The sequence below is a fragment of the Colossoma macropomum genome, unplaced genomic scaffold, assembly GCF_904425465.1.
Source record: "Colossoma macropomum unplaced genomic scaffold, Colossoma_macropomum, whole genome shotgun sequence".
Lineage (NCBI taxonomy): Eukaryota > Metazoa > Chordata > Actinopteri > Characiformes > Serrasalmidae > Colossoma > Colossoma macropomum.
The window spans coordinates 14875850-14890585 of NW_023494789.1; the positions used below are offsets into that span (position 1 = coordinate 14875850).

A 14736-nucleotide genomic window follows, 5' to 3' on the forward strand; every position below is an offset into this window, starting at 1 on the left:
ACTTGTTATATTTAAAAGATGAATTATATGCAAATTAAGTATATAAAAGACTTTTTACTTGAAACTCTTTATATGTATGTAATGCATTTCTTGTTTCCTCTCTATTAGGGATGTTAATGTTTAACCAATTAACTGTTAACTAACAAATGCGTAATTATTCAACTAATGCTTTCTGTTAAAACTTTATTTAATTTCCGATTTAATTTGCAAGCAATAGCACAACGCAGAAGTGCAGCGGACTTTGGTTATGTTGTTTCTGTTGAGTGTACCTATAAGCTGTACCTTACAGATGTATTTGGTAACGGTTACCCTTTGTTGTTAGCCCCAAGACAACAAAAAAGTTTAAAAGCTGAGAGTTACTGACTTTGTTGATTGTTTAAACTGCGCATATGAACTTTAAGCTTGCCCCGGCCAGCCCATATATGCCTCTTTACATTTCAATTTTGATATATTAACATATTTTATTATATACACTACTGTTCTAAAGTTTGCCATCACTTTTTTCGGTAAGACCAGTGAAACCAAGATACATGCATAAAACAATTCTAATATAATTATAATATAGGTTTCAAACTATTTGTAGGAAGCTGTTACAATTAACAAATTTTCATTGATGAATCGCACTATAGATGATTCCATGATATTTCAGAAGCTTTCTAGCACTGAGAATGAACTTTATGAACAATAAAATTCCTATCCAGCATGCCATATTCAAAAAGTGGTGACCAAATAGCTGCTCATGGTAATTTTGTGACAAGAAATGACCAGAAATAGGCAATTACCTATTATTATTTAAGGACAATTGCCCATTTTGGTAGACGTTCTTGTTTCCAAAATACTTCAAAATATTAATACACCACTGGTTTGCGTTTTTGGTGTCTAGTTGAATCAAATGGGCTAGTCATGAAATTTAACAGATCTGTATGATGGCTGAGGGCGTTTAGGAGACATCTGGAACCAAACTTTGTTCTTCAAAGTAGTTCACAAGATATCAGCTACTAATAAGTCATTTTAGTTTTTTGCTATACTTACTTTCATTTGCTTCTGTTCTAATGATATGGCAAAACACACTACCAAGATACAAGATATTTAGATAATGTCCTCAGGTGTCTGACATTTACACACTTCTTTAGAATGACATGCATCTAGAAAATTGATCCTACATTTGGCCATCAATACATGTTTTGTATTGCACAGTTCAACTGTGCTACCTTGAAAGGTCTTTGTGTATATTACACACACACACACAAACACACACACACACACACACTTCATTCTCTCCTCCTTTTTTAATCTATTAACCCTGTCATCCTTCCTGCCATCCAGCAGATGAAGAGGTGGCGTCTCTGAACATGATAAAGAGCGCGCCGGTGGGGCCAGTAGCAGGAGGCATTATGGGATGCATCATGGTGCTGGTTTTGGCTGTGTATGCCTACAGGCACCAGATCCACCGCCGGAGTCATCAGCACATGTCCCCTCTAGCCGCGCAGGGTGAGTGAGAGCCGGAGCAAGCTCTGAATGAAGGGCAATACACAAAAGCCTCTCTCAGCTGCAGCTGAAAACCTATGACAGGGCTTTCAAGGCCATTATAAAAAGCAAAGAATAAAAATGTTGTTGGGGGCATTTAAGTTCAGAATGATATTCACAATCCAGGAAAAAGGCAAAATCTGACCAAACTGAAGGAAGAAATTTTAAGAATGTAGTTACGAGAGTAAAGGGTATAAAAGTATAAAAATACTGAGATGAATGTCAAAGTCAAAATGTTTTGAGAAAAGACTCAAAACAGACGAAAACAGAAAAAGATGAAACGTTTTAAGATAAAATCCAAATATCATGTTTCTCTGATGAACAAAAGTTCATATTTTGCCCAGCTTGTAGAGGTCTCTGTTTTGTGAAATTCAGCTGAGTTTGGCTGTCCTCTGAAACAACACTGTTACTCATTCAGCTGATATGATGCAAGATAAGACTCAAACAAGGTATCTAGAGAAACTCTGTGCTTGATTGCTATAGTAAGAGATGCTTAAAGGCCCGTATCATGGAAGATTGAAGTTTTTCTCTCTCTTTTTGAAATGAGAATTTGATGTAGCAAGTAAGCAATATTAAAATTTCAATGTTAAGCAATGTTAAAAGTTCACTCCACAGCCAATAGGTTCTATATATGGAAACTATGTTTTGAATTCAGCCTGTTTTGTGATGTCACAGCATGAAAAAAAATTAGCCTATCCAGTCTACAACAGGGTAGAAAGCTTTTTTGAAAGAGGCAGTGTATAGGGCAGCCAGTCAGAACAAAGCTCATTTACATATATCAGTCTTGAAGGTGCAGTAAAAAAGCCTGTTTAATGGTTTCCATGCTGTTTCCATCAGATGAAGACAGACTGGTAAATGGTCATTTAAAAATAATTATTGTTTATTATTACACACATATCATAAATGGATCTTGGGGGGGAAAAATTAAATACAACAAGGCTTTGGGCCCGAACACAATCAAAGTAGGTATTCCCAACAGCATGTAAACAACAGTTGTATCTTCCTTTTAGGCCATCCATAAGATATATCACCACACAACTAAATAAGTCTGTTAAAACCCCTGAAGTGTTATCACACCAGTTTCTTCACATCTCCGCAGCGCTGAGGTCTCTCTGTGTGGGCTTGGAGAGAAAGTGTGTATTGTAATGATGACTATTTGAATAGTAACAAGTTAAAGGCTAATGGATTTAATTTTGCTGTCAAGTCCTCTGCAGGCCAGGGTTGCAGTCCCGCAGGCACTGTCCATGTTGTGATGATAGTAAGGTCTCCTATGTGACAGCTTCGACTTGCAGGCTATTAAAAACTACTGTGATGAATATGAAAAGGTTCTTTTTCTGTTAAACCAACGCTCTCGTGTGCAGTATGTTGAAGCCTTAACAGGGTACTCACAGCTAAAGTACCACATTTTTTAACTCTAACAGTCTTACCTAACTCTGTTAGATAAGGCTCCCACTGATCATGAATGAAACCGTTTAACATTTACTTGAAATTTTAATTACGTTGCTGTGGGTGAAAACAGAACTTTGTCTAGCCAAAATTTGTTAGAGAGTCTGATTGAAAACAGTTCACCATTAAGCTGCTGTGAAAGTAAACAATAATGTTATGTGCTGTAGGCTGTGTAAATCTCATAGTGATTAGAATAGAATCTTTCATAATGAGATGACATGGCTGGCCTATAGCAGATTGAAGTCTTTTGCAGCCTCTGTACTGCTCCTCTGCTCTATAAACCAGTATATAACCAAAAGATAAATATTTTTAATACACCAACTTGTGCCTTAACAGTTCTCTGGTTTTGAAAGTTATCTATGATGGCATAGGGTGTTTATTATAGGATGTCTGACACCTCTGTGGAGTGACATACGTCTGTAATGCTTCATTCATGCTTGTTTTAAAACATGCCTTAAAAATGATTGAATTAACTAAAGCTGGTATTTAACAAACTGACCTTTTCCAATTATAGTCTGTGACCCTGTCAGCTAACGAGTTGATAAAGATTACCAAGGCAGTTCAGAGAGAGATAAATGAAAGTCATTTTCTTACTCTAATCCTGCTTTTCCGTATAGTAGCCCTCCATCCAATGTTACAGCCACTTTTTCTTTACCCAGGTTGTAAGCTTGCTGCTATGTCTGAAGAATTCCTTTGGATTTAGTCTGGAGAGCAAAACCCGACTGAATCTCTATGCAATGCTTGTATCAAAGCCAACGGTTCACTTAAGGCTATTACTGTATAATGATTAATTTCTTATTTTGATTCTGTAGCACTTACAGAGATCTTTTATATGCACTTAATTTAATTAGTCAGTCGGGGAAAAGGCTGTCCTTCATGTGTGAAAATAACCAAAATCTCAGCCTTGTGAGGGTTTACCTTTGTCTTTAATCACTGCTGTGCTTTTCTATTAGTTTAAATGCCATGGTGCCTCTCAGAATAGACTTTCATTAGTGCCTCCAAGTGTCTCCTGAGCTTTCACCATTTAGATTATCCACTGCACTAGCCATGGATTGAAAGACTGCCTATCTGTTTGCTATTCTCACGAGGAGGACGTTGGACAGAATCAGAGACTAATTGTAATATAATGTGAAATGTGTTTAGGACTGCCGAATGTGTTTGCTCTTATGCTTTCTCTCTCTCTCTAATCACTGGCTCTCTCTCCATCTCCTTGCACAGAGATGTCAGTGCGGATGTCTAACCTGGACAATGAGCGGGATGAAAGAGATGAAGACAGTCATGAGGACAGAGGAATAAGTAAGGGCGTCCTGATGAATGTACACTCTTTCACAGCGATGTCATTCTTACATGTTTTTGGTAGTGAATGATTTTTAGGATATTCCTTCTAATTAATGTCTAAGAGTTACGTGCTTTTATATTCCTTTACACAATGTGTTATTCTGATCCTTCTTATACTAGACTACGTTCAGACCATAAAAGTGTCCGTAAAAGTGTCCCATATGGATTTACTGTCCATATATTTTTTTTTTATTGTTTGGTCATCCTGTTATCTTTTTAATGTGAAAGAAATCTGACATCACTCTTAAAAGATCACTCTCCTGTACTGACCCACAAAAGGCTCATCCAACAAACATACTTGTTCTCTACCTTTCCTTCAGATTAATAGGCACCTTTCATGTGTCACTAAAATGTGCCGTGCAGTCTGCTACTTTAAACCTGAACAACAAACAGCAAACACTAGAACAGGGGTGCACACAGTCTTGGAGGGCTGGTGTCCAGCACAGTTGCCCTACACAAACACACCCACGAAACTTGGCAATTATCAGATGAGTTGAATCAGGTGGGTTAGGGAGTTACCGGAGTTGTGCACCCCTGCACTAGAAGGACCACACTGAGAAAAGAGTAAAAAATGGTGAATTTCTGTGTTTGTGGAAGCTGATCAAACAGATCATGGAAGCTCAGTTTCTTTTGCTTACCTGTCATAAGACCTGCTTTTCCTTTTCAAAACCTCTTTGATGTATACATGATTTTGAATAGCTCTTTGATTTCTCTCATCAGAAAGCAATAGAGAAAGTTAGAATGCACCATGCTTATTCATTACACTGCCTGCACTTCTCTTGTTCAACCTCCAAAACGAAAGACATGAAGTGTAACCATAGTAACAGGCCTTCCAGTGATGTCGCCTCATAGTGTCTGTTCCTGCATGGCACACGAAACGTTGATTTAGGGTTGAGTTAGATCAACAGAAAAGTATAATTGATTCCGATCTGACTGTCCAGGCAGCAGCCACATTGTCGCGTATCAGATACTTATTAGACTTCAGTTCCACGTGTGAAAGAGGCCCAAATTGAAATTGAACCTGGTGAAATTGAAAATTCAGTTTTTATACTGTTCACATTGTCAAACAAAAAACTAATTTGAGTCATATATAAAGAAAATTATTGGATTGGATTTACTTTTATCTGCAGTGTGAAAGTAGCCTTAGTCCCTGTATAGATGTGATGTATTTTACATATTTAACTACAGTTTTCTGTAGTTTCACCAAGTTTTTCCTGTCTCTGTACAGTCAGTAACACACGCTTCATTGCTGCTGTCATTGAGAGACACACACACAGTCCTGAGCGCAGGCGGAGATACTGGGGCAGATCAGGAACAGAGAGTGACCATGGTAAGTGTATGTCTTGAAATCTTATTTTTCTTGAGTAAATATTAATAAACACTTAAATAGTCAAACCTTAAGGAAAGGCATGACAAGAACATTTTTTCCTTTCAACCAACTTGCATTCATCACTTGGAATCCAATAAGCACTCTTGGCCGTAAAGTCATTGGATCAGACGGATGGCTTAGTTCTCTACTCCTTGTTAATTTAGAGCAAGTTTTGTTAATCCAGGGGTGTTTTGTTAATCTTAATTTACAGAGTGACTGGGAGGCCAAGAGAGTACCATTAGCCTTACTGTCATTGGGCGACAACGATGGTGTAGTCCTTGAGCTTGTGCGTCTGTTAGATCACGTATACAGAATCGGGCCGTTAGAACCCTCTTCCAAGTGTGTTTAACTGTCGTCTGACAGTGCATGAGTAGCACTGTTTGCTTTGCATTGCAACAAATTGGTTTCTCATTGCTGTTCTTGCAGTTATTTTTATGGATACACAATGATATTGGAATCATAGTATCGGCAGGTAGTAGCTTAAAAAAAATGATCAACATTAGACAGATGTTAAGATTTGACTGATTTCAAACTGGGCTAATGCTCTAAAATTTCAGCATTTTTTTTTATTTACAGCTTTTGTAGCCCTCCAGATATTATATCCCTCTAGATTTTATCATTTTTTTATGTATTGGTATCGGTTGATATGTACAGAGGTCTTCATTGTCCTTCAGTTACCATATTGGTGCGTCCCTGTTTATTCTGATATGTAAAGAACATCGTAGGTCTTTGCCATAAACTAATAATTTTGAGGAAGCTAACATGAATATGAAAATACTTCACACTTCAGTCTACTCAACATCAGAATTCAATAAAAATTCTGATAAAAAGTCTGTTCCGTGTGCGCACACTCACTCAGAAAACGTCCAACGATACAGGCAGTATTGTGCTTCTTTTATATTGTTATAGAAAATATGCTAGCACACAGAAAGCTTTCCACAAATGGTCTATTTTACTGTGGCCAGATTAGACATGCATTGTTCTGGCAGCTGATTTCAATGAGTTAAGTGAGACATTGCCAAAGTCTTTGAATTTTATTGCAGATGAGATGTTGAGTAAGATGAGCAATAATTTATAGTCACTTTTTAGTCATTACTGAATTAAAGCAAGGTCTGAATTTGGGGGAGTTCAGCACTAGCTCCTGTTTCCTTTGGCAGTGAAAGGCTTTTGGGTGCATGAGATATATGCTTCTTTATAGGGATGACTCTTTATAAAACTCATTGTATAACAAACAGAAGAAAAAAAAACTCTATTGCACACAGAGCGGGGAAGACGGGAACAGGGTTTAAAAAAAAAAAGGAGGAGTGGATATGTTATAGGTGTAGAGAACGGAAAGAGGCGGTGAAGAGCAAGAGCGAAAGTTTTCTGTATTTTTATACTGCTCAGCCAAAGGTCACCTCCCACTAGCTAGCTACTCACTCATCCAGCTCAAGGGGTCGTTTTAAAACGCGAATCGATTTGGCTTTTGTTTGTGTGCGTGTACACATGTGTGTGTTGGAACGCAGTGTTTGAGGTTTTCTCAGCGTGCTCTGACTCACTCCCGCACCACCAACACACGATGTGTTCTATTCGCCTGCAGCTGTGTAGCTGACTGTTTGTTTCAGAGTTTGAAAGAACCTTCCTGACCAAAGATTAGTCTTCTGCCAAATACCTTGTATCTGTGAGCTTGCTTTGATATCTGAATGTTTATCCAAGGACGGGGTGCCCTGAAACACCTGATTGAGAATCAGCGTCAGAAAACATTTAAGCATGGCAGTGCTTTAAAGCTTAGCTGATTAAACTATAATGATAAAATCTGCTGATTTGCTGAGCCGCATTGGAAGCCATTCTTAAAGATTTGATATGTGCACACTCATGATGTGCACACATCAACTGAATTCTGTATTATTGCACTGAGAATGTCCAAGTCCTGATATGTGAGGCCAGACATAAGCATTTATATCATTAACAGCCCAAAACCTTATTAAACATACCCTCATATCCTACGGAAGAATCCAGATTTACTTAGACTATGAGTTCGTGATTACATGACCAAAAACTAAAAAGCTGATGAAATGCTTAATAGATAAAGATGAGCTACTTAAAGTTCTAAAGTTATGTTTACCACTCATAACTAGCCAAAGTTGAATCAAACATAAATGCCATGACCGTGGTTACCTCAGTAGCTCTCGAATGCCGTGACTGTCCGCCATGTTTTTCTCTATAATTTTACACACCCATGTGTGGTTTCCTTACACCACCATGCACCACACCTTTGCTCTGAGAACATGGACAAAATAGTTCTCTGTCTTATTGCTTGTGGATGTTTGATATGGCACATTGTTGTAGCTGTGTTACCATCCTGGACACCACTATTTTTAGCTGCTTGCTTAATTTTTAGGTTAACTTTAGGTTTTACTAGTGGAACCAACGTATTGCGATCCCATGTGTACAGTTCAAAAACATTTCTCAAATTGAATGATAAACCCACCTATTCAAATGGCAACTGTTGTTGATTGATTAAAATGATAAATAATAAAATATAAATAAATTAAAATAAATTAACCTATAAACATTTTACCTGACAGCATTGCATGAACAGTTGCTGATTTGTCAGTTAACTGGTTGATCAGTTAATTTTTACATCCATAAAGTCTACAAAGAAAGAAATGTAAATTAGGAGAGTGAGGAACCGAAAAGTGGTCCCACATATAGAGTTTAATGTTTAAGGGATCACTGTCACATATATGGCTTAACACTCGGTCAGCTGAAATTTGCTTTGCCGTAATGTAACAATACCTGCATGGTAATAGCAGCATTTTGCAATATGTATGAAATAAATGATCAGTCAAATATTTTGTGCTATGAGAAGTCTTTAGAATTTAATCACTACTTTTATTTGTGTGAAAATTGCTGTAATATTTTTCTGTAACTCGTCCTCAGAGAGATCTTCCTGCACAAGAGTTGGATTTTACTCCTGGGGAGCATCCCAGTCAGCTTAGTCCCAATGCAAGGATCTGTCTCCCCTCACTGTCGTCTCTAATCCTTCAGAGACCAGCAGCCGCTGAGCTACATTGAGAACGCATTTCATAGAAGCTTCTAAATTATCTGCTTAAATCCACCTCCATGCTATGCTTTTTTTTAAGTCCCTTCACATTTTAAAACTATTTCAAACTCGAGTTTAGAATGTGTGCTTTTGGGATGGTTAGTGTGGTAAATTGTTGCTTTTAAGTTGAAGCTTGTGTGGTGTGGATGCATCCTTCATCATCAGTCTGATAGTGGGAACACCACACACATACTCTGGAGGAGAGGGATAAGTTTTGAAGAATGATTAAGTTAATGAGGGGCAGAAGATTCCCCGACTCGTGCCTAATTATGGCGATGGAGCTTGAAGCGCACGGCCATTCCTGGAATAGACTGGAACAGTGGAAATCCTGAGAAGCAATAGTTCTCAATATGAAAATATTTAGCTGTTAAAATGGGTTGTACTTCAAATGAAGGACTTTAGATACAAGAATGAGATTTGAATGCTTGGTAAGAGAAAAGGCGAAACTAATTTAAGGTGGACGAAGAGTTTTACAAATAGAATTTCATCACGTGCTTCAATTTAGACACCAGTATATACATGTTCTTGTTCAATATATATATGTTCTTGGTACTTAAGTATTTTTGTGATACTTCTATGCTCTTGCAGAAGTTGTTGGAAGGTTATTTTTCCTTCTTCCTGAGATGTTGTTTTATTAATGCAGCAATCATTTTTCTTCAGTATAGATGTAGACTACTCTGCAATGATTAGTCAACAAGACTGATTAGTTGTCAAAAATATTCATTATGAAAAATGTTAATGTGTTTACTCTTTTACTTAAAATCGAAAGTGCACTGTAATGCCAAAATGATAGTCATTTGAAAAAATTGCAATACAGTACAGCAAATGTTGGGAGCAGTATGGCTTCTTCTGTGCTTTGCTGTGACAAGGCAAAGTGAGAGGGAAATGCAGAAGGTGTTTAATCAAATAATAGTTGATTATGGAAACAATTGTAAGCTGCATTCATACTACTTTTTGGTAGTTGCGGTATTTGAATGTTGTTTTGTTTTTCCTCTCAAAGATAACCAGTACAAGGCTGAATTTCACATTTACTGACAAAATAATATATTTAGGTTGCTGTTTCTAATCTGTATGTTTGTATCTTTAGGTTATAGCACCATGAGCCCGCAGGAGGACAGTGAAAACCCACCCTGCAACAACGACCCCCTCTCAGCGGGAGTGGACGTGGGCAATCATGACGAGGATCTGGACCTGGACACACCGCCACAAACCGCTGCCCTGCTGAGCCACAAATTCTACCCCTACCGGCACACGCACACACACCATCCGCTGCACCCCCACACACACCACTTGCAAGCAGCTGTCACCGTTCACAGCGTGGATGCAGAGTGCTGAGGGCCCTCCCCCACATGAACTCCCCTTCCCCTGGTGTTCCACCTTTGATGCCACTTCACTCGAGCCCTGCCTTCATCCTCCACTCCCCCTTTCAGCCTTCGCGGCAGGTGCTGCGCCCCCTCAGAGAGAAAAGGACAGGGCCGAGCCCTCCTGCAGACATCCTCTCTGATGAGGAACGGCCAGCAGCCCAGCCTGGACTTTACCGAGAACCTCTGAAATCACAGTGCCCCTCACGGAGCCTTTTTCAAGGTTGTGGATGGGCAGATTTGCACTTGTTTTAAGTGCCACAAAGCATCTCAAATTTTTAAAGAAAAAAGAATGAAGACGAAAGGATTATTTTTCTACTATTTATTTAACTGGAACTGAGGTGGAAATAAATGAATGGAAGAAACTCTTATGAACTGACTGAATTGGTCAGATAGTATGGCCCTTGAACTCTAGTATCAGGCCCTATTTTTTTCCTGAACTGCCAAGCAGCAGCGAACAGTGGGATGCGTGGCACATTTTGCGTCACACACTTTACTGTGAGAATGTTCTTTAGCACAAAAAAGGAATTTCAAATAAGGACGGACTCGACTGACTGTGCTGCACATCAAAGAGAGAAAGAGAGAGAATGCGAGAAACAGAGAGCACCAGCCATCTGTGAGTGGAGGCAGAAATGTGTTGCATTTAGAGAAGCTTTCATTCGTTGGATGGTCTGGTCCAAGCCTGTTATGTGTCATTTGTGACGGTGTGAACGAGGAAGTGATTCTCCGGAGTCTGTGTAAAAGTGGCCAAGGGTCTTAGTGCTCCAAGTGTTTTACCCCCAACCACAACTCTGCCAGCTGTTTAAGACGTTTTAGCAGTGACCTCAAGAAAAAACGCTTAGATGTACCACTGTATTGTATAAGCTTTCATTCCAGCATCCCTGTCTAGCTCTGCCCATCCATTTCATTTGGTTATTTGTGTGAGTGAGTTATGGAGATTAACTGTTGTTGTGAGAGCTCTGTGTGTGGGCACAGATGGATCTTTTTCCCTGAGGATGGCATCATATATTTGGCTTTTAATGAGTAATTCAGTATTGAGTGTATCATGTCAGATTTTCCCTTTTGGAAAGGCAGAAATATCAGAATTCTACTGAACACCTGCACTTGGCCCTCGACTCCAAATGTTCTGTGTTTATGCTTATATGATTATGAGGGAAAATTTTGTTTACAGATTAGAAAAAAATATACCATGTATAAATATGAGTTTTTAACAAAGTAGCTGTCCACAATGCTGAGAACACAGACGGAATCACATATTGAGACACAACAATGGAAATGTGCAGAATTTTGGAAGTTTGGAAGAGATATTACAATATTTTTTGAACATATTAAGCATTTTGTGTAATTTGTCCTTATACCATCCGAATAATATGTTCACGTGTTATTGTTTTAGCGAGACGCTACTCTTTGCAGAAATCCTGTCGCACTTCTCTGTACATCAGTCTGTGCACGGCTTCCAGCGTCTGCTTGACGTTAAAGGTACTGGAACTGGGTTAACTGGTTGACGCTGGAAATTAACCAGTGATATTAAAACAAGAACTCGCTAAACAACGTTGGTGCTTTTTTGCCTTTCTTGGTGAACATTTGTCATATCCCTAAACAGGATATCTCATAACAGTACTTCAAGGGCAGCAGCACTGAATATACTCTGCTTCATTTTACTCACAAAGGATGCATTCGGGGTTTTTTACCTCATAAGCTCTCCTGCTGGTGTGGGTTCATACTGGTGTATTGATTGTATTGGTCCTTCTGGCCCGGTTTGTCCGCACTGACATCATCTGGACTAGGTTATGTCAGTGCGGACAAACCGGGCCAGATGATGTCAGTGCGGACAAACCATCATCTGACATCATCTGGACTAGGTTATGTCATTAGGTACTTATAACAATACTCGAAGGCTAACTGAAAGGAGGTGATAGCCTCCCAGTGTAATGGCAGCTTATATAATGCCTTGTTTTGTTTCTAGACCTTGTTTCATAGACTACGAAATGATCTAGTACTCCCATGAGAATGTAGTCAAGTTCCCCGATATCATCATGAAAATGTAAGGAAACGTTTGCCACGTCTCTCCCACCACTAATGGTGACTACTGTTGCAGTAGTTATACCAAGGAATCCATTACAAATTACTAACTGCTTCTTTCAAACTGTAATGGGATTACTGATTACATCCTGAAAATGTAATCTCATTACTCTAACATTATTCTATTTTACTCTCTAAAACCTATACAAATTTGTATTGACTGGAAATGTGGAAAACCCAGACAGAGCCGATCTTAATAAACATTACTTGAATGTTACTATCCCTACCTGTACAGATGGGCAATATGGCATTTTTATCGTTACTCTGTTTTTTGTTTTAATTTTTTAATATATGTCACTACAGATTCTATATTGTCTGTTCCAAATGATTGGACTTCAGAAAAACAAAATATAGGTATCTTGATGTAATATGTTGATCATATCGCCCACCCCTACCTGCCTTTGCTCTAAGGAAGACAGACACTTATGCTTGATCAAAATTATGAACAGCTAATGCTGTTGAAAACCTTAAAGGGCCTAAAACCTAAAGGGATGGTTCTAATTGAAAGCTGAGTCTGGCTTGTTTAGGTGAGATTGCTGCTCTCGTTTCTTCAACATGGGGATCTTTAGCCATCAGTTTAATTTTAGTATGATTAGAGGCTTTGACAGCTTGTTCACCAGCTTTACAGTGCTGTTTACAGTGCTGCTTGCACTGCGCTGCTCATTTTCAGAATCAAAGTCATGCAGGCAGCGGTTACACGTAACACACCAGTGTGAAAAGTACAAGGACAGTCATGAGTAATCTGTATAGAGACAGTGTATGTTAGAGGGTGTCTTAGAGAGATATGAGTAATACAGGTGACAAAATTCTTAAGTAACTAATGAAATAAGAATTTAAATTGTAATGCATTACGTTGCTTTGTTACTGGAATAAGTAACTGCATTGCTGTAACACATTACTTTGTAACTTGTTAACAATGTTAATGTTAAATAAGTGACACTCATGTAAGCAAAACAGGTGACAAAGTGAGTGATTTCAGTCAACAGACCAGATGTTTGATGTCAGGTGGATTAGGTCGGCAGAGGGGAGTACCATGGTCACCACGCCGGTTTTCTTCCTTTAGAGGAGGCACACGAAAACCATTTGGATGCTATTATCGACCCTTGTGGAGAATCTGTAGTCTGCTAAACATGAATGAGTCATAACTGAATTCATTCATTATATCCTTGACTTTTCTTGCTGTTACTGAATGTTGTTTCAGTAAAATGTTTCAGTATTTATTTCACATAAAAATAATGCAAAGCACGTTTCACTGTTGTATGTGCTATTGTAGTATTTTTACACTTTCTTGCAGAAACGTAATGAGTAAAAATCCAAGTGAAGAGGACAGTAAATCTGAGGAAACCTAAAATGGGTGGGAAAAACAGAGTTTTTTAGAAAATAAAGCAGACTTCCTGTGGCTCTACACTGCTCAAGACTATGTCAGAAGAGTTTTTCTGTGTCTGTATTTATTTATTCATAGAGATCTGTTCACAGGAGCCAAGAGCATTTTTCCTTGTTATTGCTGCAAATTCACTGTTATATGATACAGGACTAGAGGGGCTGGAATGATTAGCATACAATTTGTCTGTCCAGCCTCAAAATAAAATCAGCAATAAATTATTTCCAACAAACTTTAAAAAAGTCATGTGAAATTTTCTAATTAAGTATCAAAACATGCTTGGACTTTTGCAGACTGTGATCAATGAGGATATAAAGAGAATGACACATGAAAAATGGATATGGATGGTGATTTCAACTGTGTTTCTACACCCACAGTATTCGATTAACAAGAGAAATGGACAGTGCCAGCTGTTCTGATTTGGTCTTGTTTATGGAATTTGAATTACATTAAGATGTTGAAAGAAGCTCAGTTTTTGCTAGTTATACACATGAATTTGATTTCACATAGCAAGCTGAAGGTCCATAGAGTTTGACTGAAAATTCACTGGTGATTTAATTTCCTCAGCTTCTAATGGAGCAATGATTAGACAACCTTACAGCAGGTGAAATGTACCACCATTTCAAAATATGTGCCAAAAAACAAGGCACTCTTTGTATTTTAATGTGTTAATGACTTATAATGTCATTCGGTATTGATAATACATCAGCTGTATCTCTTACAAGTGATTTTATAAAATTTTGCGAGGGCTCCATATATATATAGAGGCTGTATTACAGAAACGCGTCAGTATCTAAAACCCTTTATTTTTTGCTGTAAAGCCTTTAATGCTAAAACTAAAATGTTTTGGCTGAATTTGCCTTTGGGCTGTTGGGGTGTAAAAAGGTATAACTCGTTTCTTAGGTTGGTGAACACCATCGCTTCCATTTGTTTTAATGGTATTTACTCATCCAGGGTCATTTTAGGGGGCTGTTTATTGACACCTGCCATTTCAAGAAAATGGTGTGGCTAAATAGTAAAGAAAATATTTAAAAAGAGTGTGTTTTTATCATAGATCATAAAATAATGATCAGTGAATTTCAATAAGGGTGCCAATAATTCTGGATCGACCTCTAGGAAATGGACTGATATTTAAAACCATTTCAGT

The 14736-nt window shown here is 38.2% G+C and overlaps 1 protein-coding gene across 2 annotated transcripts in view; it reads left to right on the forward strand.

Moving 5' to 3' along the window:
* cachd1 (cache domain containing 1) overlaps positions 1-13039 on the forward strand; it is a 75753-nt gene extending 62714 nt beyond the window's left edge. The window contains exons 24-27 of one of the 2 annotated variants that reach the window (XM_036570229.1): positions 1327-1491; positions 4192-4269; positions 5540-5641; positions 9853-13039. In XM_036570229.1, coding sequence (XP_036426122.1) covers positions 1327-1491; positions 4192-4269; positions 5540-5641; positions 9853-10100 — 593 coding nt within the window. In that variant the 3' untranslated portion in view covers positions 10101-13039. The remainder of the gene's footprint in view (positions 1-1326; positions 1492-4191; positions 4270-5539; positions 5642-9852) is intronic. The other variant, XM_036570230.1, reaches the window with a different exon arrangement.
* The last annotated feature ends 1697 nt before the right edge of the window (positions 13040-14736 follow it).